General features: G+C 44.4%; 3 protein-coding genes across 3 annotated transcripts; 2 read left to right on the top strand and 1 right to left on the bottom strand.

The window, feature by feature from the left end:
- Nucleotides 1–117: 117 nt before the first annotated feature.
- On the top strand, nucleotides 118–18,461 carry LOC119279638. Its single transcript, XM_037560817.1, has 3 exons — nucleotides 118–688; nucleotides 16,768–17,007; nucleotides 17,648–18,461. Exons 1-3 carry the CDS (start codon nucleotides 118–120, stop codon nucleotides 18,226–18,228), a joined length of 1,392 nt encoding a protein of 463 aa, XP_037416714.1. The 3' UTR covers nucleotides 18,229–18,461.
- A 1,426-nt stretch (nucleotides 18,462–19,887) lies between these two features.
- Nucleotides 19,888–22,551, top strand: LOC119277013 (OPA3-like protein). The gene is made up of 4 exons (XM_037558209.1): nucleotides 19,888–20,087; nucleotides 21,055–21,189; nucleotides 21,408–21,494; nucleotides 21,958–22,551. Exons 1-4 carry the CDS (start codon nucleotides 19,959–19,961, stop codon nucleotides 22,150–22,152), a joined length of 546 nt encoding a protein of 181 aa, XP_037414106.1. The 5' UTR covers nucleotides 19,888–19,958; the 3' UTR covers nucleotides 22,153–22,551.
- A 14-nt stretch (nucleotides 22,552–22,565) lies between these two features.
- On the bottom strand, nucleotides 22,566–26,465 carry LOC119277012 (reticulon-4-interacting protein 1, mitochondrial-like). Its single transcript, XM_037558208.1, has 7 exons — nucleotides 26,107–26,465; nucleotides 25,462–25,689; nucleotides 25,029–25,102; nucleotides 24,448–24,607; nucleotides 23,465–23,584; nucleotides 23,275–23,383; nucleotides 22,566–22,982 (listed from the first exon to the last, which is right to left on the bottom strand). The coding sequence occupies exons 1-7, from the start codon at nucleotides 26,323–26,325 to the stop codon at nucleotides 22,801–22,803; spliced, it is 1,092 nt and encodes a 363-aa protein (XP_037414105.1). The 5' UTR covers nucleotides 26,326–26,465; the 3' UTR covers nucleotides 22,566–22,800.
- Nucleotides 26,466–27,036: the final 571 nt, after the last annotated feature.

The raw sequence follows: 27,036 nt of genomic DNA, 5'->3' as shown, positions 1-27,036 counted from the left end.
CCTCAGCTTGAACCAACACCCATAGTATCCTCGCCTGATCCGACGAGCTGCGAATTGATCAGTATTGGTCGTCCTCTGACTCCTCATCCTATGACACCAATCACTCAGGATTTGCCAATGGATGATGAAGCTATTCTGCGCACTCCTCCAGCTCAAGTCACCACTTCGGCGCTTGAGGCTCAGGAAGAAAGTCCTGAAGACTTTGATTACACTATCCCCTCACCACAGGCACCGCCTTCCTTCAGGAGGATTCGCAGAGGTCCCAGGTCTCAGGCATCCATGTCGAGCATACCAGAGGAGGATGTGCAACAAACTGGCTCGGTAGCACATCAAGTGTTCCCTGACGCCATCCTCTCTGCGACTGCTCAAGAGTCTGAAGCAAAAGCTGCTAAAGACATCCCGACTGCATCAGCCGATGAAGAAAGAGAAGCCACTCCTCCTGCCGGTGTTCCAGTCATACAAGCCAAAAATGTGCTAGTGCCAAACCCTCCTATCATTGAAGAGATGGAGGTTGAAGCCAATGTGGTTGCCACCATAAACAATGCTGAAGCCAATGACACTGTCATGGCTGAAGACAATGTGGAGCTCGAAGCCAATGCAGCTCCAGACAACATTGAACAACCAATCACTTCTGATGATGTCGTTCCTCCACCAAGGCCTCATACCATGGAACGCACATTCTATCAAGGTGAGCTGGTAACAGTTAGATGACCTATAATGGTTCCACCCACTGCTACTAGACCACAATATGATTATCACGTGGAGCAGAAGCCTCAGGCTTTGAAGCCTCAGGCTTTGAAGCCAAAGCCAAGATTGCCAAGGATTCCTAGTGCTGCAACAACACACGGCTCGTTTAGTGTGCTCATCTTTAGAGAGCACAACACATTCTTTGACAACACCAAGAACCCATACACTAAGCCCAAGATCTCCTCTGATAGGTTTTGGAGCCGACGGCAACGAAGCTATTACTCGTATATCCTATACAACCAAGACCGGATTTTTCCTCATAAGCGTCTGGATTGTGATGTTGTTGCTAGGCTGCCATGCCTTGAAGAGGCACTTGATTGCTTCAGAGATGTTGGACTGCTATATTTTGTGACTGACAAGGAGCACTGGATGAAGAGCTTTTGCTGCAGTTCTATGCCACTTTGCACATTCGAGGCTACAACAGGGATCCCAAGACTTGGGTCCTTGAGTGGATGACAGGAGATGTTCACCATGAATACATAGCTCAGGACGTCATTGAGCTTACTTCCCTGCCCACTCCTAGTGAGTTATATGAACCAGGTTGTCATCGCTATCAAGATGAACTGCAGAGCATATTTTGGAAGCCTGAGCCAAATATGAGTCAAATGCTGATCATGATGAAGCCATTGCCTCAAGACATTGAATATCCCAAAGAGTTCTTTGTTGAAGACCTCGAGTACTTGCCCCACACAGTATATCACATTATGAGGTGTACTCTATGGCCAGTCAAAGGTCACTCTTCTGGAGCTAAACTCGAAGGTGCCATGAAGACATTGGTCTTCTATATTGTCAATGGCATAAGATTCATCACTCAGGATTTCTTCATTCGTCAGCTAGCTGCTTCTGGAATTGATCTGTTTGGCCTGAAGTTCTATGCCCCCTGGATCATGCGTCTAATCAAGCTTCATTCCATAGTTGACTATCAACCTTCAGCACGCAATCATGTCGTATTTCTGCCTAATGTTGACATGTCTTATGAAGCCATCTACTCTGATCCAGCAAAGAAACCACTCCATCTGCAGAATGCTGAATATCAAAGCTTCACTCAATCTATTGAAGGCATTCACGTACCAAATTCTGCTACTCCTGACTATCCCCTGGATGGCAACATGCGTATGCCACATCACGCCAATACTGAAGCCATTGCCAGTACAATTGCACAAAGGCCTCAGAAGCATCCGCGTGCCCTTAATGACCGTGAGCTTCTGGTATCTTTGCATCAGAAGTAGGATAAGCATCATGAATGGCTGAAACGCCAATGCAGAGTATTCTAGTGGATGTCAATCGCATTCGCAACCTGGCCACCAAGAATTCTTTCGTTGCTCATGAAGCCTGTCGGCGGTCCTGGAAGAGCCTTACCTTGCTCTGCTTTGAAGATGATCTTCGCGAGGATGGCTTCACTGAAAAAATTCAAGTTTGACTCCAGGCTACCACAATCTGCAAGTTGGTGTCAAACACTTCAATTGAAGATTCTGAGTACTCATCTTCAGCTGCAACTGTTGTTGCGAGAGTCGTCGATGATGAAGACGACGCCACTTCACCAGCATTAGCTTCACTGCATCAAGATGCTGCCCCAGGCCCTTCTGCACCACCTAACTCCAACATCGACCCTGCTGCTCCAACTTCGTCTCCACCTGGGAACGCATAGAAACTCTATGTCTTCAAACCTTTTTGGTCCTTACTGACAAAAGGGGGAGAAGCATATGAGCTCGGTAGTCTTCAAGCGGGTCCATATGGGGTGGTTGCCTTAATTTTTGCTAAGTGCTTGCAACTCTCATTTTGAAACTACTTGGCTCTTGAGTTGTAACACTTAAACTTGATGGTCGTCTGCTACTTTTGCTACTATGTTGTGATGCGATGATAAATTCCGCATGAAGTCATTCTGCAGACGTCCATTTCTCATTATGCATATCATTATCTTCATTACCTTCACATATGCATGATGAATTGTCTTCATACATTGAAGATGGCCTCCACAAAGCAAAACCTGCCATGTGCATTTGCATTCAAAAGCAAACTACTTGTATGCATATCTTCAGGGGGAGCCTCTTTGATCTATGAAGACAATGCTCACAAAACTGAACTTTCACATACTTTTATCCCTGATGAAAACTTCAACCAGTTTGTCATCAATCACCAAAAAGGGGGATATTGTAGGTGAATTTAGTGCCACCCCTAGTTGGTTTTGGAGTACTGATGACAAACATCGTTGAGGGACTAATGTGTTTGTGAGAATTGTAGGATAACACATGTAGTAGTCCCTCATTGATTCAGTTTACCTGCCAGAGATGACCCCTAAAAATGTGTGTAGACACTGAAGACAATGGTGGTTCATGAAGACATTCATTATGAAGATTATGACGTGTGAAGATATTCACTTGAAGACTATGGACTGCGAAGACATAGTTGTTTCGTAGTTTCCTTTCTTCTTTATTGAGTCATAGGAACCACCATACTGTTAAGTGGGGTCCAAGTGAACAAATTCAGAGTGACTGATGTGATGCTCAACCAAATCCTATGTCTTTGAGGAAGACAATGAGAGCAAACCTTATCCAGAGCTGGATGAGTCAGCTTTGCTTGTAGCCCAAGCCAAGCTGCCACGTGTGTTTGAAATCCGACCGTTGGACACATGTCGGTTCCTTAGTGATCCAGGGTCATTTCGGACATATCAGGTCGGGTTGCCACTTAGCTATAAATAGCCTACCCCCTACACCATAAATTGGTGGCTGCTTAGAGTTAGTGCACGGCTTTTGTCGTTTGAGAGCAACCCACCTCTGAAGCATTTGAGAGAGAGATCCTTGCGAGGACTAAGCCCAAAACACCCAGAGTCAAAGAGTGTTAGGCATCACTGAAGTCTTTCTGTCCGCGTGATCTAAAGACTTGTTACACTTGAGGATTGTGAATCCTCCAGCCGGTTAGGCGTCGCATTTTGAGCATCCAAGAGTAATTGTGGATTGCCAGTGAACAAAGTCTGTGAAGGTTTGGAAGTCTACCTTGAAGACTTACCAGAGTGATTGGGCGAGGACTATCCTTAGCTCAAGGGGAATAAGGTGAAGACACGGTCTTCTGAGTTCAATCTCAGCCTCCCTAACCAAACGTACAATTGTCCCAGCAACTAGAACTGGTCTACCAAATACTTGTCTTCACCAAGCAACTGGTTCTATCCCCTACTCTCATTACTCTTCAGTTTGTCTTCGTGAAGTCATTGCCTGCTTGCCTGATTCATTTGACTTCACTATGTGAAGATTTATATCTATTTGGCTTCGTACTATCTTCCATTCCGATCCTGTCTACCTAGTTGCAGTTAGTCCTCGTGCTTTCACTGTATTGTATGCTTGACTAATGCTTGCCTAGTGTAGTTTTCATTCCGCTGCTTACTATATAGGTTTAGTTTACTTGTTTGTCTTCAAAACCATCGCGTTTTGAAGACTCTCATAAAAATCGCCTATTCACCCCTCCCCCCTCTAGTCGATAACTAGCACTTTCACATACCCTCCTGAAAACCATACACCTTGCATAGTGCTACCCAATTCGAGCAACCAAAATGGGAGTAGGTAACCGCATTGTATAGCTTTATGTTAAAAGCATAACCATGATGGGTCCTGAGGTGAACTCTCTTTATCAGCATATTCTCATGATCTTCGAAATCTAGATTCTCCAAGACATAACGTCTTGCATGACAGGGGATGCACTAGTTGAATTGTAGAAAGCGGAAATTACACGTTGAAGAAACATAAGTCATGCTTAATTATGGAAAAATACTTGTCGTCGTTCACTACTGCAGGATGCTGCTAACGCGACACTACGGTCAGAGACCCTTCGATGAAACTGTATGTGATGCAATAATCACAAACGGTGGTGTAAAAACCCCGTCAAAAAAGGTGCAAAACGTTTGTGATGACGGATGCATCAAACACAGTTCAGATTTTTGTTGCGTGTGCGATTCAGGGCATAAGGTTCAGTTCAATTAACTGTTTGCGATGAGGGTGAACAAAAGAAACAGGCTGCGAGATGAAGGCGTGTGCGATGTAGACCATATGGTTCACTCAGATGAACTGTTTGCGATGAGAGGAACAACAGAAACGGGTAGCCAAATGAAGGTGTGTGCGATATATGACATACAGTTCACTCGGATGAACTATTTGCGTTGATCCAAGAAAACAGAAACGGTTCAATGTGTGTGATACGCGGCAAACAGGTCTATAATCGGAAATGTGTGGGAAGACCGATAACAACACAGACGATACCTGTTAACAAGCCGTGTGTGTTGTGAGCAAACGATTGTTGGTATACAATTGTCAGTGATTGATGAACTCATCACCGACGGGTTCCATTGTTTAGTCCATGTGAGATGTGATTTGCTCTGTATACAGAGCATCAACATATATATACTTAAAAAGACAGCATTGCATAACCAAATTAAGCATACAATTACACAAGTGACTACACACATAACATTTTCACATACCAAAGTAAACAATTACATGCATACTAAACTAGGAGAAACGAGGATCTAATAATCTACTTCTTGTTGCGACGACGCTTGCCATTGCTTTGCTTCCGGCTAGGTCCCTGGCCATTTTAGGAAAGGAGGCACTTCCTCATGTCAACGATCTGCCTGTACATGTCGTAGCACATGTATGCCTCCTTGGCCGCGTACATGACATGAGCTTTGTCGAGTTTCTCCATCCAGGCTGAGTGCCAGGCACGCTTGTCCTTGTTGCAGGAATCCTTCATGTCTCTCTCCTCCAGATAGGCAAAATTGTCATGTAAGTAGGCTATAAGCCCATTATTGTAGTACTTGCTCTTAGTGGTGTGGCGGACCAACCGTGTGGGGTGCAAAGTGGCTTCGCTCGTGTGGGGGACGGAGGCCATCCCGCACGGGCGCTAGGTCTGAGAGGACGGACTTGTCGTCAGTGTGTGACCTCTCTATGGCAACCGTTCGCTCCCCACTAGCCTCTTCGTGTACTGTGGCAACCGTCCACCGCCTCTTTGCCTTTCCCTCTCGATTTGGAACTGCTGTCGCACGCTCTCCCTCCCTCCATTTGCCTTCACCCTTCCTTCTGCCATTGTTCGATCGTCTTCTCCATGGAGGGAATAGGCCAGAAATGACCCCGTTATTCTTGCCCTGATCTGAAAGATGACGTGGTGGAGGAACTCATTGATCGTAGTGACGTCATCACCTCGGCTAGCATGGCAGGTTCGTTCAAGTCCATTCTCGACTCAACAAATAACATCATTGCACAGAACCCAAGGGTTCAGGAGCGGTTTGATCTCCCCTATCTTCTTCGCCATGACGCAGGTCGCTGGCGTGGAAACGGCGGAAACCTTGCCTTGTGCAAGTTTATGCCTCTTGATAATGATACGTGTGATGTTAAGATGCCATCGCTTGAGGGTAAGGCTTGGGCAGGCGCAAATGGAGATTGGGTTGTTTATATTGGGTATAATTGCGAGTGGGAACTTGTGAATGTGTACACTCATCACCGGGTTCCACTTCCAAAAATCACAGACTGCCCTGAGGTTGAGCACACAGATGATCTACGTACGTTCAAGTATGATCATGGGGATTGTCATCTACAGAAGATAGCAAATTGTCGAGTTCCCAACCGCTCTTGGGATTACAAGAACTATGAAGTTGTTGCTATCTTCGACAAGCTTGTTGCCGTCCTTACTTCCACGCCTCGATGGATATTGCTCAAAAATCAGTTTCTGTACATGGATGAGTACTGTGATGCAATTTAATACGAGGGTCTTGTGTTTGCTGCCACCACTCGTGGCACTGTTTTTGCATGGAATCCTTATAATTTTGGTACGTTTGTCTTCCACCGTAAATACAATTGTTTCATCCATATGCATGCGGGTTAGCTAGTTTCCCTTTACTAATTAAACTTCTTGTGTTTCCAAGGTCCTGTGAACATTCCACCACCTATACTTGAAAAAAATTATAACTAAGGGGGAGATGACGATGATGATGATGACGAGCATGATGACGAGCAGGACATATATACTCAGTGGCGCCTGGCAACTTATTCTGATGGATCACCTCTTCTTGTATGTATACAAGGCATTGCTGATGTTCCTAACAAAGCAGGTGTTGTCTCCCATGGTCGCACTCTTAGGACCTATTCCAACATACGTTGTAGGGTATTCGGGATGGATACTCGTGTGCTAGCGCCAACACCTTCTCCCTGGTTCAGTATTGATAGTCTTGGAGAAAACTCGCTCTTCCTTGGACAAAACTATCCAATGATGGTGAAAGGCGATCCAGCTGCTGTTGACACAACGTTACTACCGTTTATGAGAAACAAATGTATCTATACCTCGAACATTGCTATGGTTCCCTACCCTCACTATCAAAATATGCGTCATATAGGCTGCTTCAGCTTGGATGAACAGTCCTGCGTTGGTCTCGAGATTGACAATAGCAGGCCCTTCCCAGAGAATCAGTTATGGTTCGAAGCAATCGTTTCCAACACCGAGGATTGGTTGAGCTAAAGTTCATTTCATCGCTTTGTTATTTGTTGTGTGAGAAAAACTTTAGTATTTACTAGAATGTTTTGTTGGAAATAATCTATAATCCAACATGTATCCTCATTGACGTTGTGTGTTGATGACTGGTTGTATATAATCCAACGTATATTATTTTTCTATTTGGATGATTAATGATGCCACTTTATTGCTTAACCGAAGCATGGCAAGTATACATTGTTGGTCTAATGCTCACGGTTCGAATAATAATCCATTTGGGATATTGGTTCCCAATTATTAATAATCTCCCGTTTGTAATTAGATAAAGATTACATCAAAACTGGTCTCAAAACTGACAAAAAAAGTACAATGCAACTTTGTATTAGTGTCCATATGACAACACAATAAGTTTCATGAACTTCAAATAAGTTTTGGATGTACTAGAATTTAACAATCAAGATGCTCATTGTTTGAAATTTGTTGCACGGGGAGTAAACATGCACCCAGTGAGACACATGTGTTTTTGCAATCCATTTAGGTGCACTGTCACGTGTGCATGTAGCTCAAATTTGACTTTTGCACATTATACACGTAGAAAATCAATCAATTAATGTACTAAAACGTCTAAATGACCTCTAAAATTTTTTCCAAATTAAAATGTCCCTCCTTTGGTAACATATATATGTTCACTGCGAGATAATTAATTTAACATGCATCGTAGTTGTGGTGGATTCGCAGTGTGTGTGTGGGTGTGTGCGTCTGGGGGTGGCGGGTGGCTCGTAGTACAATACGAGTTGTGAGCCACCATGTGGGTTGGCCATTTTGTTATGCAGGCCGGTGCCACATCAGAGTCGTGAATTCGTAATTTAAAACACTACACAACTCTTTCATACATACATATTTTGGCCACATGCAATCGATGGTTGTCCTACATGACACTCGATACTTGCGTGTGACGCTTTCAGTGGGCCCGCGAGGTTGTTGTCCATCACTTTGATGAACAGCCGGTAATGAGGTTAATTTAAAAAGCAGGTATCTCAATGTTTGCGGCCGAGTGACGGTGGCAGGGTGTTTGACATTCATTCTCATTTCTTGCATGGGACCTAAGCATGCAATCAAGGACATGGATTTGAATTTTTAACCAATTTATATGCATTAGAGCATGCGTGTAGTTCAAATTTGAATTATGCAGATAAATGCATTAAAAACTCAATTAATGTATAAAATGTCCAAATGAACCCCAAAAAATTCCAAATTTGAACACAACACTCATGTTGTTCTATGTTGACACTAGAGAAAAAATTGAAAGAATAATAGGCAACGGATATTGTTTGATCCCAACAGTGGCACGTTCCCTATCGAAACCATGAGGCTCTTGTTGTGAGAAGATCTGGTTTGTGAGAAGATTATACCCAAATCTGTCCTAAATGGGACAAAAAATTTACCACGACATGTTGATGCCGCTCCATGATAGCATGCCAAGTTTCATGAATTTTAGAAGAGTTTTGGATTTGCTAGAATTTAAAAAGCAGGTATCTCAATGTTCGCGGCTAAGTGACAGTGGCAGGGTGTTTGACATTCATTCTCATTTCTTGCATGGGACCTAAGCATGCAACCAACGACATGGATTTGGATTTTGAACCAATTATTATGCATTAGAGCATGTGCATGTAGTTCAAATTTGAATTATGCACATAAATGCATTGAAAACTCAATTAATGTATAAAAATGTCCAAACGAACCCCGAAAAAAATCCTAAAACTAACACGACACTCATGTTGTTCTATTTTTTTACCACTGCCTCAAACGGGACAATATTTTTACCACCGCATGTTGATGCCGTTCCATGCTAACGTGTCAAGTTTCATAAATTTCAAACACGTTTTCGATTTACTAGAATTTAAAAATCATGTATCTCAATGTTAGCGGCCGAGCGACGGTGGCAAGGTGTTTGACATTCATTCTCATTTCTTGCATGGGACTTAAGCATGTAACCAAGGACACACATTACAATTTTGAACCACTTTATATGCACTGGAGCATGTGTATGTAGCTATTCAAATTTGAATATGCACATGAATGCATAGAAACCTCAGTTAATGTATAAAAATGTCCAAGCAAACCCCGAAAAATCTCAAAAAAAGACACAACACTCGGGTTGTTCTACGTTGACACGAGAAAAAATTAGAAAGTAAGAAGAGGCAACATATATCGTTTGTCCCCCAAGGTGGCACGTTCCCTACCGAAACCATCTGGCTTGTTGTGAGAGAAGCTCCGGTTTGCGTGAAGCTTATACCCAAACCTGCTCCAAATGGGAAAATATTTTTACCACGGCATGTCGATGTCGTTCCACGATATCATGTCAAGTTTCATGAATTTCAGCCGAGTTTTCGATTTACTAGAATTTTAAAACCATGTATCTCAATGTTAGCAGCCAAGCGACACTGTCAATGTGTTTGACATTCATTCTCATTTCTTGCATGTGACCTAAGCTTGCAACCAAGGACAAACATTTGATCTTGCAACCCTTTTTTATGGACTGGAGCATGTGCTTTAATTTTGAATTATGCACCTGAAATGACTAGAACAAATTTAATTTATAAAATTTCCAAACGAACCCTGAATAATTCCAATTTTTGTATGACACACATATAGTTGCATATTCACTGTAGATAAAAGGTCTACCAATTCAAACACTATCTATTGCCGCTGTGACCCCATTATGTAATTCAAATCAAAATGAAAAATCAAGTATATCCCACACAGTTTAGTATCACCAACCGTGTGAGATGCAGTACAAAATATCCTGGAGCACCGTTGGTGTATAGTACGCATATGGCTTACACGAGCAGGTGCGTCGGCTACAGTCCACGGCCAGCGTGTCAAGCACACTAGCTCGCTCCCCAAATACTCCCGCCTTTGCATCCCTCGCAATCTCAAAAATATCTGCTCGCCCTTGATCCAAATTTTTAGTAGCCCCGCCTTGTTACTCCCGCCTAGTAAAATTTTCAGTTGCCGTGGTATTTCCTCAAACACCACCTTAACCCCCCCCCCGACACCTCCCTCCCCCCCTCCACACACACCACACACTCCCCAAAATCTCCGCTCACCGACACACACCACCCCCGTAACCATTGGTAGTTCTCCACCATCGCCGTCGCCTCCATGCTCAACCTCTGCCTATGTGTCGGGGAGCTCGAGAAGCCAATGGCCCAAGAGAGGTTTATCGCAGCCTCTTCGACCGACTCCGGCAAGGTGGCCACCGAGATGTCCCCATCATCCTCCGCGGGCTCTTTATCGATCTGCCGTCGTCGGTCCCCCGATTCGCCCGCTGTCGCGCCCCTACGCCGGTTCGAGGACTTCCCCGTCCTCCCTCGGACCCGGCAGCCGACGAGGTCCTACCTCGGGGTCTGGTAGTGGCGGTGGGGGACATGGGTCGCCGAGATTACAGATCCGGAGACCCACACCCACCGGTGGCTTGGTAGCTTCCACACGGCCGAGCTCGCGGCCATGGAGTATGACCGCTAGCAGGTCCGCTACCACGGCGCGGTGGCTAGGCTCAGTTTCCCCTTCAGCACACGTCCGGCCCGCCTCGTTCGGCCGGACCCAGGGGTGGTGAGCTCGGCTATGGTGCGGGAGGACCGCGAGGCGTGGAAGCGCCTCGAGGCCGAGGCCACCGACGAGGCCTACATGCAAGAGCTCCGCCGGCAGCACCCGCAGCTCGTGGAGGCCGAGCGGGCGATCTTTGCCGGTGCATAGAGCGGCGAGGTTATCGCGCTCTCCTCCACTAACGAGGTCGAAGGTGGCGAGGACGACAGCGCGGAGGGCGGCGAGGTTATCGCGCTCTCCTTCGATGACGAGGTCGAAGGCGGCGAGGACGGCGGCGCGGAGGGCGACGAGGTTATCGCGCTCTCCTCCGATGACGAGGTAGAAGCGGCGAGGACGCGGTGCGGAGGGCATCGAGGTGGGCTGCAAGGACGAGGAGATCGACGTCAACGAGTAGAGGAGTGCCTTCCCCAACGACCCTGATGACGGCACCGTCCCGGACCCGGCTCGTGGCACACCGTACCTGACGAGGAAGGATTGACTCAACCTATACTTCGACCAAAAGTAGTTTAGCTTAGTTTAAATTTATGTTTTATGTTTGGTTATGCAAAACTATCTATGTTTATGTTTAAATGCATGCTACTTTCAGTTGAACCTGCTTTGAACTTGATCAAATTGAAGTTTACAACATTAAGTTTAGGGGATCGACTAGAAACGGCCAAAAATTGCTAGAGTATATATATATATATATATATATATATATATATATATATATATATATATATATATATATATATATATATATATCCACTAAGGGTTTTAGTCCCTTAGTTTTTAAAGGATCGGCTAGAGATGGCCTTATGCCTTGTTTATTTCAGTTCTTCACAATGTGATGCTATATATGTGCAACTATTTGTCGTGCAATTCAATTTCATCAATAACAGTTTCAACAATACCATTACGAATTACAATATTTGGTTGCTCTTAAGGATATTGCAGTTAACATGCCTTTTGGTTTTTTTAACAATAACTAGTGTACTTTAGACCTGCACAATACCAGTTTGAATGACTATTTGCTTGTTTATAAATGTTATGTCTGATGCAGTTAACACACCTTTTCACTTCTTGTTTTGCTTAAGTAGCGTGCTTAAGCCTGCACACTGAAGCTATCATTTGTAGATTATGTTGTCTACCATGGATATATTTGGTTGATGTTTAGCCTGTTTTGCTTAACATGCCTTTATATGTACTCATACAGGACAATATTGAGAATAGTGTTGTTTTCCATCAAGGTTAGTTTCATCACATTACTTATATGTACTCACTGTTCAGGATCTCGGTAGCTGGTACCATATAGCCTGGAGGCTGATAAGGGATTAATCGCTGAATCAGACATTTCACTGAATATATCTGTAACCCATTTATCAGTAGGTTAACTCGGGTCATATTTAATATATCTGAGGCTACATAGCAACATGCATTGTACTGAATGACTAAATATGCAATCACAGGCTACATAGCAACAAGGAAGAGTGTTACCTTAATGTTCGTGTTACCTTAATGTTCTGATGATGTCTAGATATACATGTATAAAATCTTATATTCATGAACCAACATCAAGTGAGGAAACTGATAAAGATTGTTATTAAATGGGTCAAAAGGTGTCAATCGAACTATTTGTTTACACTTTATGCAAGACAACAGTGAACTGCAGGATGGTAAGTAAGAACCTTGTAGCCTTCTTTTTACTGCCCATAATGAGTTGTGTTAGATGACAATGTCTGAATTTTTTTCCTTTGTAGTGGATCCTGAAGCAGTTTACTCAAGATTACCTCTCAAATTACATGATTGGCGGTCGACCATCACAAGGGGTTGGACTAGAGTCGTGTGTGCCTTCTGCATCCAGGAGAGTACAATAGAGCCATTCCGCTTTACCTTGTTTAGGAACCAGAATGTATGTCGCCTCTTTCTTTACCATCTGTAATAGTACAAGTATAGAACCCTGGTTCATTATTCTTTATTTGATGCTTATGTAATTCTTAAACATATGTAGGTGTGAATTGAATAATGCATTGGTTGTTTGAACCTGATGGATATGAATAAAGCTATAGCCTACTTTCAAGTTTAAATTAGGCATAATTTTAAATAGCAGCAATTAAATTAGAGCGAAATTACGGTGTGTAGGTCATTACGGCGCACACGATTAATAAAGCACAGCATATGTGATATACATCATAATCCGACATGGTTCACGGAGTGGAAACGTGTGTAACAATGCACACAGTTGTTGTTTGCAAAGCGTGTGTGATGTCAGACACTATCACATACAGTTCGGGAATACTAAATGTGTGTGAATGTCTATCTATCATACACGGTTTATAATCATGAACTGTTTGTGATGTGCCAGGCATCGTAAACGTACAACCAGTTTGGTACGTGCCTAGAAAACTCTCGTGCCTGGAATCTGCCTGGTTTTAGGTAAAACCACAAAACTCCGACTGCGATGGCAATGCGAGCACAAATGAGTAGCAAGGATGAAGCGTTTCGGATATTCGAGACATCGGAAATGATTATATAGGGGCAACTGTATGCATCAAGGCTCCCTATCCCCGACGGTTTCTGAGTCATGTGGGAAGGACCCCCCTATCGCCCACACTCACTTGGCGATGGTTCCAAATGCCGTCGCGGAAAGGGGTTAAAAACCATGCGTATAGCACCGACGCGTACGAGTGGTTGTGTACTGTATAAACATCAAAGGTCTCATCGAGCTTAATACTGAAGTGTCGACCGCCTTCCAGATGAGGCCTGTCGCACAGACCCCGGTCTTCACCGTAGTACCCGCACTCTTGGATCCTATCGTCGTCCTCGGACATTTTCTATGTTCATAATTCAAAGATTAAAGTTCTGAAATTCAATATATGTACTACAAAAACTAAATTAGATCATTATTATTCATCAAGGGTTGACTATCGGTCTTTCGGGTCTTTTCTTGAAAACTCTCAGCTCACGTGGTGTATATATTCGACCGTCGATGATGGTCGCTCCTCCCTTCGTCCCCGAATACATTACACCAAAATGTCTAGCACACGAGAACGAAGGAGAAGCGATCCCCACGTCTACAGTTGGGATTCTTCTTCCTCTCTGACATTTCCGACCGACGGTGATGGAAGCTCCTATGTTCATTTGAATGTGCATTACACCAAAATGTCTAGCACCTTCAAATGAAGAATAAGCTCCCCTCATGACAACAGTCGGGATTCTTCATCTCTCATATATGGTGGACACTCTCCCTCACTATTTTTTTGACTCTCATGTATGGAGCTCTAACAAACTTAAAGTCAACCCAAAATGTCATTTAATTCTGTTTCCGGCAAATCCAAGGCACTCGATATTTCCTATATTCTAGCACAAGCCATGCTAAAATTGATGGAAAAATCTGGCATGACCTTTGCTAAAATAGGACATATCGAGCGCCTGAAATTTGCCTGAACGGAAATGAATCAACACTCCGGCAAAACATAGGCTACTTGGAGGTGTTCCATGCAAATATAGGCCACTTGGGCAAGCACATTTCCTTCATTTTCCAAATATTCATGTGTGACAGCACTAGTAGCACACAACACTACATATGACATGCCTAAATATTCACCATATTTGAGCAACACTAGTACACAACACTAGATATACATGTTTATTACTCACTATAGAAGATGGTTGTCAAGGATGCGGGTGTCGTCGATGATCTTCTGGGCGTCGTCGACTGGCTCGTTGGTGATATACCCTGCGCCACATATGAGCACAAACACATGAGCATTTGTATAGAAAATTTCAAACTTGGTATCATTTCATTTTTTGCAAAACCATTTCATATCATTAGGTCTCTCTCTCTCTCTCTCAATTTAGTAGGCATGAACTACATCCAAACCTATGAACAAAATTAGTAAACTTTTGAAACTTTCTATACCTAACTTTTTTTATAACGAAACTACTAACATTTTCTATAACAACTACTAACATATCGTCGGTCATGTACCCTGTGCCACATTTATATTATATTCAAAATACCTACATTTACTAAAAAAATCTACTCTATTCAAAGGCCTACATTGAAAATATTTATTTCAAAAGACCTACATTTACTAATTTTCTATAATTTTTCATATAGAATTCCAATACATTTCTATAATTTGTCATATAGCATTCCAATACATTTCTATAATTTGTCATATAGCATTCCAATACATTTCTATAATTGAAAATGTTCTATACCTAAAAATTTCTATTACTGATTTCTACATTCTACAAGAAAATACTACCTACCTATTCTATTAAAAAACATCCATTCTACCTATATTTTGTATTTTATTCTATTCAAAATACATACATTCTATTCATATAAGTTATATGTTCTATTTTATTCAAAAAACAAACATTCTACAATCAAATTACAATTGATTTTTATTACTAAAAATTTGTATACCTATTTTTTTTACTCAAAACTTCTATACAGAGAGAGGTGGGAGGAGGGAGGGTGAGGAGGAGGGAGAAGTGAGGGGCAGTGGGAAGTGGGAGGAGAGAGGAGAGAGGAGGGCAGTGGGAGAAGGGAGGAGGGCGACCGGGGGTGGAGGGATGAGTGAGGAGGTCATTGTGGGAGGAGAGAGGAGAGGGCGGCCAGAGGAGGAGGGAGGAGGGCAGTGGGAGGAGGGAGGAGAGGGCGGCCGGAGGAGGAGGGAGGAGGGCAGTGGGAGGAGTGAGGAGGACAGTGGGAGGAGGGAGGAAGGCGACCGGAGGAGGAGGGAAGGACGCATATACCTCGATGGCGACAACTACAACAGTAGGCGGCGGCAGAGAAAGAGAGAGTGTGAGGGGAAGAGTGAGGGAGATAGGGGAAACGACGGGGTGGATAAGGTGCCCATAGTAGTAGCACGGTCCTGTAAACGGCACTACTGCTAGGTGGTGACTGGGAGCCGGGCCCGTGTATAAATAGTAGTAGCGCATGTTTGGAGGAACGCGCTACTGCTACTTCCTTAATAGTAGCGTGTTATACACCCACGCTACTGCTACCTACAAGTAGCACCTGGTCTTTAGACCGCGCTACTGCTACGGTTCTATCTATAAGTTTTTCCCTAGTAGTGAGCGCCCACGTCACCAACATTGCGACCCGCAGCCCCGCCGTCGCGGCCCCGCAGGATCGGCCACACCCCGCCCCCGGAGACAGACGGGGAGAAGAAAACCCCCGCCGCCACCCAAGCAAACCAGGTTTTACCCGGCGGCCCATGCGGGCGGCGGCGAGGAGGGCGAAGAAGGGCGGAGGCGAGGGGAGCCGGGGAGGAAGAGGCTCTCTGGCCGTCGCGAGGTGGCGGCGCGAACTAGCGGGAGGGCGGAGTCGCGAGAGCCCTCCCCTCGCGTTTTCCCACCTCCCAAATGATTTGTCCTGCCAAACCAAGAAATGACATTTGTTCGCGTGTGTGTTCTTCCCCGAGAACCTAGCATACGATGGAGGAGGGTTTTGATCGGAGGTGGGGATCGCAACTGTGGGGGGAAGTCGGAGCGGGCGGATCTCGAAGAGGAGGCGAAGGCGTCGATGTCTAGCCGGCTCTCGGCGCTCGCTCTGGCGGTAATAGTAGTAGTTCAATTGATTGAAATCTCGATGTAATTTTTATTATGTTTGAGATGTTCTGTATTTTCGGTGAACTTTTGTAATAGATCTGGTTTTTTTCTGAAAAAGAAATCATCACACCTGCAAATGTTGTTTTGTATTTTCAAGTATATGAGTACTTCGCTGGAAAGTGCAAAACTACATAACCACATGGACGATTTCGTAATATAATTTTCCTAAAATAACAACGGAGCCGAGCGACGACGGGGAGATTAGATGATTTGTCCCACTTTACAAGGGGTTAGATGATTTACATCAGGATTGTCTCAATGACCAATGGCTTCGGCCCTACCCCGCAGCCTTTCAGGGGGCAAATTACCTAAGTGGGAAGTAAAGTGGGGGAAAAGATCCAATTTTCCGAGCGACGACAGAGAGAGTCAAAGATAAACACGAGCAGCCGGAGAATAGCCTGCCTTCGCGGCTGCGACGACTTATTTCCCGGCGATGTCGGCGGCGTAGGCTGCGAGCGCCATCTTGCGGCCGTCCGCGAGTGCGCCGCTCAGGGAAGTGGCGTTCTTCTTCACCGATAACCACAACCCCTCCCCGGCTCGCCTCTGCATCCGACGACGCAGTGCGGAGAGAACCTTGTGAGGCCCCTTTCTTGGCTATTGTTCTCGGTTTCTTGGTCTGATTGCATAAGCCCACGCAGTAATCCCCTGGCTCTTGCTCCAACCACTCAATTTGGTTGGGATTTTTTTTTCCTTCCGGTTCTCGCACCGTCGGGCGCCCCGCAGCTTCCATGTTTCAGCAGTTCTGGGGCATAATTTATTTCTGTCAGACTTTAGTTATGCAGCTATGGAATTGGATTGTGTAGTGTAGATGCCAATATGCGCTTGTGTGGTGGCATATTAGCACTGTCTCATATGATCTTATATAACTGGCCTAACTTACAGAAGACCTAGACAAGAGTTAGCTGAACGTGAACTTACTCGAGCAAATTAGAGGTTTACTAGAAGATAACATCAATTGCTAATGTGTCTAGCTCCACTTGTGAACCTAGAAGGCTAGAATGTGCAACTTGTATTTTTCTGATGCTACAGAGTATTTCTGAGAGTAGTAATTTTCTGCATAAGTTAGAACATTCTTCGGAACTGTAATTCTGAATGAGACATTTTCTGATACTTGAATCTAGCCGAAAGTGGTCATGAATGATATAATACTTTTCAACAGGAATCAAGTAGAAACAAAACCATGTGCTATTCTCATAATGCCACACGTTCAGTGCAGGGCTTCAAATTGCAGCCTCCAACTTTAACAGATCCAGAATTTGCCATGTTAAAAGTGGGGAGGCTGATGGCTATCCAAAAACTGAAGAAGATAAGTTAGCTGACGAAGAAACCCTTCAGCGTAATTTGGACAGAGCTATCCGGGAAGAAGATTATGCCCATGCTGCCAAAATCAGGGACGATCTGCGCGTCCTCCATGAGGATACTGAGGCTTCCGTCCTTGCAGCAAATACACGATTCTACAACGCTTTCAAGAATGGAGATTTTACTGCAATGTACTCTATCTGGGCTAAAGGAGACCATGTGTATGTTGTCCATCCCGGTGCAGGTCGGATATCCGGTCACGATGTGGTCTTGCAAAGCTGGGAGATGGTTTGCAACGCGGATTATGAATTCCCTCTAAACATTGATCTTAAGAACATAGAGGTTCATGTGCGTGGTGACCTTGGTTATGTTACATGCTTGGAGTTGGTTAAGACCAAAGGAAAATCTTGGGGGAAGCAAATTGCCACCAACGTCTTCGAGAAGATAGATGGCACATGGTATATTTGCATTCACCATGCTTCACATATTGAAGAATGAAATGCTGACACTTTCTGGTGGTTTATGTTGTGTATTGGGATATTCCATAGCCGTTGGCAATGTTATGCCATGTGAGGTTATCCATTTGGGGTTATATATGGCTGGAATTTACTATTGCTCATGGACTTGACACCTCTAGGAGGTGAAGTCATATTCCATATCCAAGCTACTTAAACATAACCCTGATTGCCATGATCCTTGTTGTGAATATGCAGTCAAATGTTTCATGCTTTGCTTGTTGCGACCAATGATATGTTTTTTCCAGGGACCGTTGGAATTGGCAATTTGGCACTAATTTTGCATGCTGACCTTATATTGGACATCAGGTATTCAGGTGGCACCATATCCTGCTTCGATGGATATACCGTCCCCTTGTTCCGGCGCTTGCACCGTCCTTTGCTCTGGTGTGTGCATCGTCCCCTCCTCTGGTGTGAGCATTGTCTCCTCCTTCGAGGTTCCTGTAACGTATGAGCACCATTCACGCCGTCTCTCAAAAATTCTCGCGCCACTGGATCCATTTGATTCACATCCAACATGATGAACCAATTATCTGACTCAATGTGTTCAGTTGTCGCCCTATTATCCTGAATTTGGAGCATACGTGCCCCCATCTCTTCATGATGTCATCTCTTCTCTTGCATAGCATTCCATCTCGCCCTCTTCTCTTGGTTTTTCTTCTCCTCCCATCTCCGGTTTTCTTGCTTATTATACTGGACGTACTCAATTCTTGTATTTACCAACTCCTTGAGTTTCTCCTTTCCTCTCTTCCTCCCGCCGGGACGAAACGGGGAGGGGCAACGGCGTGGCCCTTGTCTTCTTCTTCGGCCCCTTCTATACCGGCTGGGAAGGTTGACGCCTGCAAGCGGTGGCATAGGTTGCCACCTCAGCGTCATACTCGCGTCGGTAGTGAGGACAAGGTGCTGCCCTGGGCAGTGGTGGCCAGCCGTCGAAGGTGCAGGAGGCGCAACCATTGTTGAAGTCACGGGATTTGACTCCATGCCGATGGAATCGGACGCGGGGGTCGAGACGGTGTTCAACATCGTCGGCAGGGACTAGGGATGGCCGGAAGTAGTCAAAGGCAGAGCTATGGCGAGGGAAGGTAGGCGGCGGGAGGGGGAAATGTCAGTCGCGCCAAACCGTTTTCGAGATGGTGTGACCCCCAAATATCATCGTACAACCGTCAAATATGAAGGCTCGCGGGCTTGATTTGAAGCGCCTCCAAAAACTATGGCGATAGAGGGGATGGCTACTCTGCTAGGAGCGGTCTTTTCGGCCAAAATAGTCATTATTACGGCGATTGGGACGATATAATGACTTTGCTAAAGTTGCTCTAAACACATATGTATTGTCTGGTCAGTATGGATTTATTTTGTGCTATCTTAAAAGATACTCCAATAGTACGACCAAAGAGAAGGCATACATACGTGACTGTGGAGGCAGAGATACATACGTGTGTGTGTGTTGGGGTTCTGCTCCGTACGTTCTATGGAAGCAGAGGCAAACTTGGACAATAAGTTTATTGATGAATTGTTCACGGACACGGGGAAATTGGCGACCAGCTTGGCCAATAAGCGAACAACTGCCCGTCCTTCCTCAAGAGTCCCCTCTCCTTCCTCTCCAAGAAAAGTAGAGCCAAACCAAACCAGCAACAAACTCCGCCACGCCGCCTGCGCCCCCACACCCACGCCGCCTCCTCTCTCCCCTTCGCGAGCACCGGCGGAGGACCGACGATGGTGCTGCCATTGATGAAGCTCGGCTTGCTCGCGTTCCGGACGCTGAGCAAGCCCGTCGCCAATAAACTCAAGCGCAACGCCGGCATCCACCCCAGGTTCCGCGGATTCATCATCGACGTCGCGCAGGTGACGTTCCGTCAGTTCATCCCCCATTTGACTTGCCCGTGCCTCTGATCCTGGTGTCTGGAAGTTGGGGCAGCGCTTGCACTTCTTGATCGCTTCTGTCCAGTACGGTTTGGAGGACCGGAGCGGATCTTCCTTCCGTGTTCTTTGTCTCTCTCTCTCTCTCTCTCTTGATGATTTTAAGCGGGGGAAGTGCATGACAAAATGATTATTAGAAAAGGCGTGAGGACCTGCCTCTGTTTTTACTGGTTAATTATAAGTTGGTGACAGCATTGCTTTGATATGTGCAAAATCGAATCGATTTCATGCTTAGGCGTGTGGGATAATTGGCGATTTAGGTCACCCTGTTCTATCAACCACTCGCACTGTTGTTTCGGGGGAATTTGATTCCTGTGAACGCCAATGTAGTTGATTCAGATTGTTGGTGCAACCTTATCTGACGCCAAAAGTTCTGTAATGTGGACACACGGTAGTTTTTTGAGGTTCTGAAATTCTGAATGCTGGTGTTAATATCACAAAAGGATTATCTAAGTGATGACAGTTTACAGTGATTCCTTATAGTCTTACAGATCAGTTTAGAATGATCATGGAACTCTGTGTGAACAACATTTGTCAATGATCACCATCAAAATGTCACGTTACTTCTTGCTGACAATGAAAGGACTTATGTGTATGCTATTGATGCATGTGGATAGAGCGTATGTGTCGCGAAGGAAATAGATGTGAAGTATTGTTGATGATGATGTTCAATCCTTGTGGAACACTTCAAAGAAGTTCTCGGTTGAGATTTACTCGTACAAGAACTTTTTAACAATTTTGCTTACAGTTTATAGTTTATTGATCTGTTCAAAGAAATTTAAATTTGGATGTGCTCTGTTTGTCTTGTATAGAGTACTAAACAATAGTATATATAATACATAATGAGAATGTGATTGCTGTACTGACAAGGTGTATATCACACTATGTTCAGGCAAACCATCGTTTAGCAACAAACATGCAGAGGCGACTTATTGGACGTGCAACTGACATTCACATTCGGCCCCTGAATGAAGAGAAAGCTATTCAAGCTGCTACAGATCTTCTTGGTGAACTGTTCATTTTCTCGGTAAGTACTCTGGACCAGAATGGACTGTTGAGTTATTAACAGCTTTCTGTAATGCATATGGAAAAACTAAAAACCCAACAATTCAAGAATCTGCTTTCTGTTATCATTAACTGTCCCAGATCTTCAGACCCCTAGAAATACTTGATGATTGTATGATGGCAGATGATTACAACTGCACTGCTCTTACAACTGACATGGACTCCCATGTAATTTCTCAGGTTGCTTGTGGTGCAATAATCTTTGAGGTTCATAGAAGTGGCAAGTCAGAAGCCAGAAAAGAAGAGGCCCGTAAGAAGGCGCTCGAGGTAAGATGATTGGTTCATGGTCCGATCAGTTGTGGCCGTGTTTTCTTTTTATTTCCATCACTCTCTGATACTCTCACTTTTAATAAAATGGTTGTGTGCATCACATTGATGCAGAGGCCAGGGTACTCACCTTTTTGAAAAAGAAAAAAAAGATGATTGGTTCAAATTGTTCTCACTGAGAGACACGGTTTTCACACTAACATATTTTTAATGGAAAACATGAGATTTCTAGGATATATCACGATCAAGTACACGACAGAAAGTGCTAGTAACCTGTGTTGTGGACTCTACTCTCTAGACTTCAGATTTATAAGTAATTACTAACAGTTATTTTTATCCTGCACTTACATATCAAGAGACAAAGCAAATCGCTGACAGTTAATTTGGTTCATGCCCTACATACAATCTTGCCAAGAGTTGTGCGGAGATGATCAACTCTTTTTCATGTTTATAAAAATGTCAGGAAATAAAGGAGAAGATGGAGGAGCTCGAGAGGGAAAAGCAGATGATGAAGCTGAGGGTGGCCGAGGTGGAGCGGGTGACCGGGGTAGGGGGCGGGTGGCCGTGGGTTCTTCCAAGGGCCTTTACTTCCGGCGCCGCCCAGGCAGAGCCAGAGCCAGAGCCAGAGCCAGCAGCTCAGCAGCCCACGGCTGCTTAGCTGCCGATGGCAGATGCAGATCGCCTCTGTAGGCAGTTCCTTGAATGATTCCATCGCGTTTGCAAACCAGCGCTGAGATTTGTGTAGCGCGTGTTGTGAATAGTGTGTCCCGAGAGGTTTGGTCTGAATTGGAGCTGTCGATGGAGGATGATATCCCTTTCTTTTTTTGACATCAGAGGATGATATGTTCCTGGTGGTAATGAGGTGCCTGGAATTGTAGTTACTTCGTGTTCAGACTTCAGAGTAATACTAATATTAGAGAGCAATCAAGGTAACAACTCAAGTGGTAATATCTTCTGGCATGAAAGTGATTTTTAAGGACTCTGGTATTGGACTATTAGCAGAACACAGAAGGAACATCGAGAGGAAGCTCGTTCAACGTCCATCCACAAACGTATTCTGGCGGGACAAAATGCACCTGAAAATAATAATGAGTGGGATCCTTTGATTTAAGTCTCTTCGTATTGCATATCATTATTTACTGCATTTGCACTAATTCCTGACAAAATAACCTTTGGAGTACTACCTAAAGAACGAGCAAATTAAGCCGCACAACTTTTTTTGAAGAAAAGACAAAAATAAACATCATGGTACAATTAAGAAGGAACGTCGGTCCTTCCGTGGCTGTCGGACAAAACCCTGTTAACACTAGTCGAACTCTAGAACCACCTTGCCAGGCACCAGCCTTTTCTCCTTGGCCTCATGAGCTTCTCTTACTTGGCTGATAGGAAAAGTCTTCTCGACCGGTATCTGTAGTTTTCCAGCTCCCGACAGCCTCTGGATCTCATGGAGACCGTCAGGATCAGCTCTCATGTATGTCCACCAGTACTCTGAAATTATATTAGATTGGATGGGAACAGCATTTATTAAGACCAACATCTTACACAGATAATGGAATATATGTATGCTACCTAGATAGCTAGGTAAAGCATTTTATAAAACTGCAACAACCAAATCCTAGTAGTGTTTGTAATAACTCAACTAAAGAAAGCACTTTGTATTTCTTGCTTCTTCTTCTTCTTTTTTGTTGCAAAAACAGCATTTTCTTTGCCAGTTACTGACCAAGTTCCTAAACGAATTATACGAATGGATCAAAATATACATGTCAACGGAGCTCTTTACCTATTCCATGAGAACAACGATACTGCATCTGTTTCTTCAGTAAAGTAGCGGTAGCAGCAGGAAGTCCCACATATAATCCATATCTATCTGCTAGTGAAGCTGCCTCTCCCTAATCACGTAAAAGGAAAGACAATAAGGAAAGGAGAAACAAAAGAAAAACACCGAAAGATTAAACGTGCAGATTGATTACCTGAAGGGTCATATAATGCCCGCCTCTTCTCAGAAGATTAATGCCAATTCTTTCAGTTTCAGCCACTCCTATTGTGTCTAACACGGCATCAAACTTTCCTGTAACCGTTGATTCAGCATCCTGTAGTGTACAATGTATAAAACATAAAAATCATGGAGCAAATGGTATTCAAGGCTAGGAATTTCTTGAAAAGAGAATCAAAATATATGAGAGGGTAGCGGCTTTAACTATTTCATCAAACTGCAGAAAGATTCCTTACCCCTGACACAAAGTTCTTTCATGCTTTCTCAGATATGGAGAATAACTAACAATTTCAGAATGTTATGTTTATATTTATACAGCAGATCACACAGACACATGGAGTTGCATGACTGCTCAAGCTCACATACAGAACTACTGGCACCAAGAGCATGATTGATAAATCTGCAAGTATTGCCGTACTGCAATTTTGCAACGAAAGAAATAGTAGTAACAATAGATCTAAGTAAAGCCACTCTGTACGTACTAACCACATCCTGCCAAATTGCATAATTAATTTTGCTGCTTCATAGCCTCGAAGAGAAATGGGAGATTCAGCAAAAACATAAAAGGAGATAATGATACACAACAGCTAGCAGTCCCTTGTGTTCAGCATCACAGAGCAAAGTGGAGTTGAAAAAGTGGTGATTCTAGGTTCCCCTTTTTTCCATTTATGCATGAATTTACCAGCTCATGTGGCCATAAAACTACAGTGCTAGATAAAAGCGACAGAAATGAAATGTCGTGTCTTGAGTACCATACTAATACGTAACTATCCCACTATATGCATTCCTATTCTGTTAAGACAAAGAATGATCATTGTACAGTGAAATATCTACACGAACCAGGGACATACATATACATGACTTCGCTATGTTGTTGAGGTCAAAATATTAGAAGGTCAAGAGACTTTACTGCATCATTATGGATAACGACAAGAGTTCTGACTTCTGAAGGATTTTTACCTCAGTGGCGTAATCAATAGCCTTTTCAGCACCGGCTGCCAAAACTTGCTCAATACTTTGGGCTCCACAGGTGGCTGAAACACTACACCCTGCAGCTACCGCAAGCTGAACAGCAGAAAGCCCAACTGCTCCTCCTCCACCAAGCACAAGTAATCTTTGTCTAAAATAAAAATTGATTGCAACCAGTTCGTAAGAATGGAAAAAATAAACTTTAATATGCTGGCATTTAATCAGGAATGCTGGCCTAACTAACAGATTGGTTTTCAGAACAATCAAAAGGGAAGCAGGAACTGTAGCGCAAAATATAACAAATATTCCTAAAACTTCAAATGAATTAACTTTTGACAGTAGCATGCTTCTGGTTAGCTGCTGAATACGCAAATGGGAGGAGCACAAATATAACTGCCAAAGGAATTCAGCATAATTCAGAAACCATCTAATGCATACGTACCTAGATCATGAACATAGCAGTAAATAGCGGCCATATTAACAATATTCAGTAAATCAACCAATGTGCAACCAATGCACAAGAAACAGCAACAAAGGCAACTTGTCAAACTGTGGTGTGCAATAGAACATACCCTTTAGAAATTCCAGCAGTACCATATAAAGCACGCCACGCTGTCAACGCAGCAAACGGAATTGCACTGGCCTCCTGTAATATAAACAAAAATTAGCTCTCGCTGCTCGTAAGGAGCCTTTTTCAAGCAGGCAATCAAACTAAACACTATGTCTTCAGTCATCAACTTCAGAAAAAACAAAATTCTTCTCTCCATCACCAAATGTAAAAAATAACAGACCCTTTGCGGGAACTACCAAATGTGCAACCTTGAAACTGATTAAAAAAATGTCTTGTATATATTAGAGACTGAAACAGGGTATATGCCCAAAACTAGATCAAATCATTATAGTAAAACTATTGAGTAATCTAGGTGGACAAACTGAAAGTAATCCTGAATTAGACTTTTTAAGAAATGGTAGACTGCAAAGGATAGGATTTCAGTGAGCTCATACCACATGAGTGAGCTTAGATGGTTTAGACGTAAGCTCATCCTGTGAAAGAACTGCATAATCAGCACATGTCCCTCTAATCGCTGTTGGATGCAAGGCACCAAACACTTCTTGCCCAATATAGAATGACGACACAGAAGTCCCTGTAGCTGCGACTTCACCACTGATGTCCCGGCCAATGATGAGAGGTAGGAGTGGCTCGAATATGCAACGGCCATAGCCAGCCCGCATCTGCCGACAAACAATACATTTACCAAGTATAAACACTCCAACAATTAGCACCAGACTGATATAATCTGCAAGCAGATTCATTTATTCTGAGAACAGAAAAGTACATCTAATATTCTGGTAACACACATCATGTGTCATCTGGGACCAAAAATGTATTAACTCTAATGTATATTATAGCAGTCTTTCATTGAAATGGCAGTAATCCTCACACTATTCAGTAGCAAACATCGCAACAAATTAGTGAGTGGCCAATAAATTCCTACAATGTGATCGGTTCAGATAAAAACAGGCGCCCAACGGCCCAAGCTAATCCTGATTCCCCGCGTGTCAGAACAAAAGGAAACGACTGTTTCACCAGACAGTTCCGCTAAGTCCCAAGGTGGGGAGGGGGTGTCCAAAATGGGGGGGAGTGCTCACTCGCAGGTCGAGGGGGTTGATGGAGACGGCGCGCGCGCGCACGAGCACCTCCCCGGGCTTCAGATCGGGCGCGGGCACCCCCTGCCTCACCTCCAGCACCTCCGGCCCGCCGAACCGCGGCACCACCACCTCGCGGCCGCTCTTCCCCGCCGCCGCCGTCGACACGGGCCGCGCTCCCGGGATCCGGCGGCGAGCCCTGGCCACCGCCCTCCACCACATCGCGGCGTGGTCACAGCGAGGGGGCGGGGGATCCTAGGTCTCGTGGCCTAGTGACGGATGCGGAGGCGGCCTGCGAGAGAGAGGCGACAACAATGGCGACACCCCTGCTCGGTTGGGCGACCGGAGAAGGAGACGGGGGGAGGCGGGGGGAGAGGGTTAAGTATAATCGAGCCTCGTGGGTGTGTGACATGTGGGGACATGGGAAGGGAGGCTTTACGTGTCCTCACGCGGGCAGACGTGGCTCGAGGGGAATTCGAGCTCGCGGCGACGGTGGACGCACGGGCGAGGTGGGTGCGATGTGTCCGGCTCCCAGCCAGGGGTCGCGGCGTCGGAGGATGGAGAGATCTCGTCCGTTCGTTGGGACTTCACTCTTTGTACGGCTCTAGGATCGTGCTACGGTGATTTTCCATAAATTCAGCAGGTTATACACATAAGGTGTTACATTTTGGAGCAAAAGAGTCTGAATGATACTTCATGCAAAAAAAAAAAGAGTATGAATGATACTCCTATATACTTTTCTAAAGGAAAAAAAAGGTCTAGGTGATACATATTCACTTCTTTTCTTCTTTTGCGGAAAAGGCTCAAGGCCAGATACTTTATTCATTTCATCATTTGGTTGCCGTCCACAAACTTCAGACGGGTTGTACGTTCGGTTTGGTGGGTATCAAGGGGGGGCGAAGGGGACTGAGAGGATCTTGCAAGCTAAAATCC

This window comes from Triticum dicoccoides, chromosome 3B (assembly GCF_002162155.2).
Source record: "Triticum dicoccoides isolate Atlit2015 ecotype Zavitan chromosome 3B, WEW_v2.0, whole genome shotgun sequence".
NCBI classification, from domain to species: domain Eukaryota; kingdom Viridiplantae; phylum Streptophyta; class Magnoliopsida; order Poales; family Poaceae; genus Triticum; species Triticum dicoccoides.
Note: the sequence above shows the minus strand (reverse complement) of the source record. Positions and strands in the feature narration are given on the sequence as shown.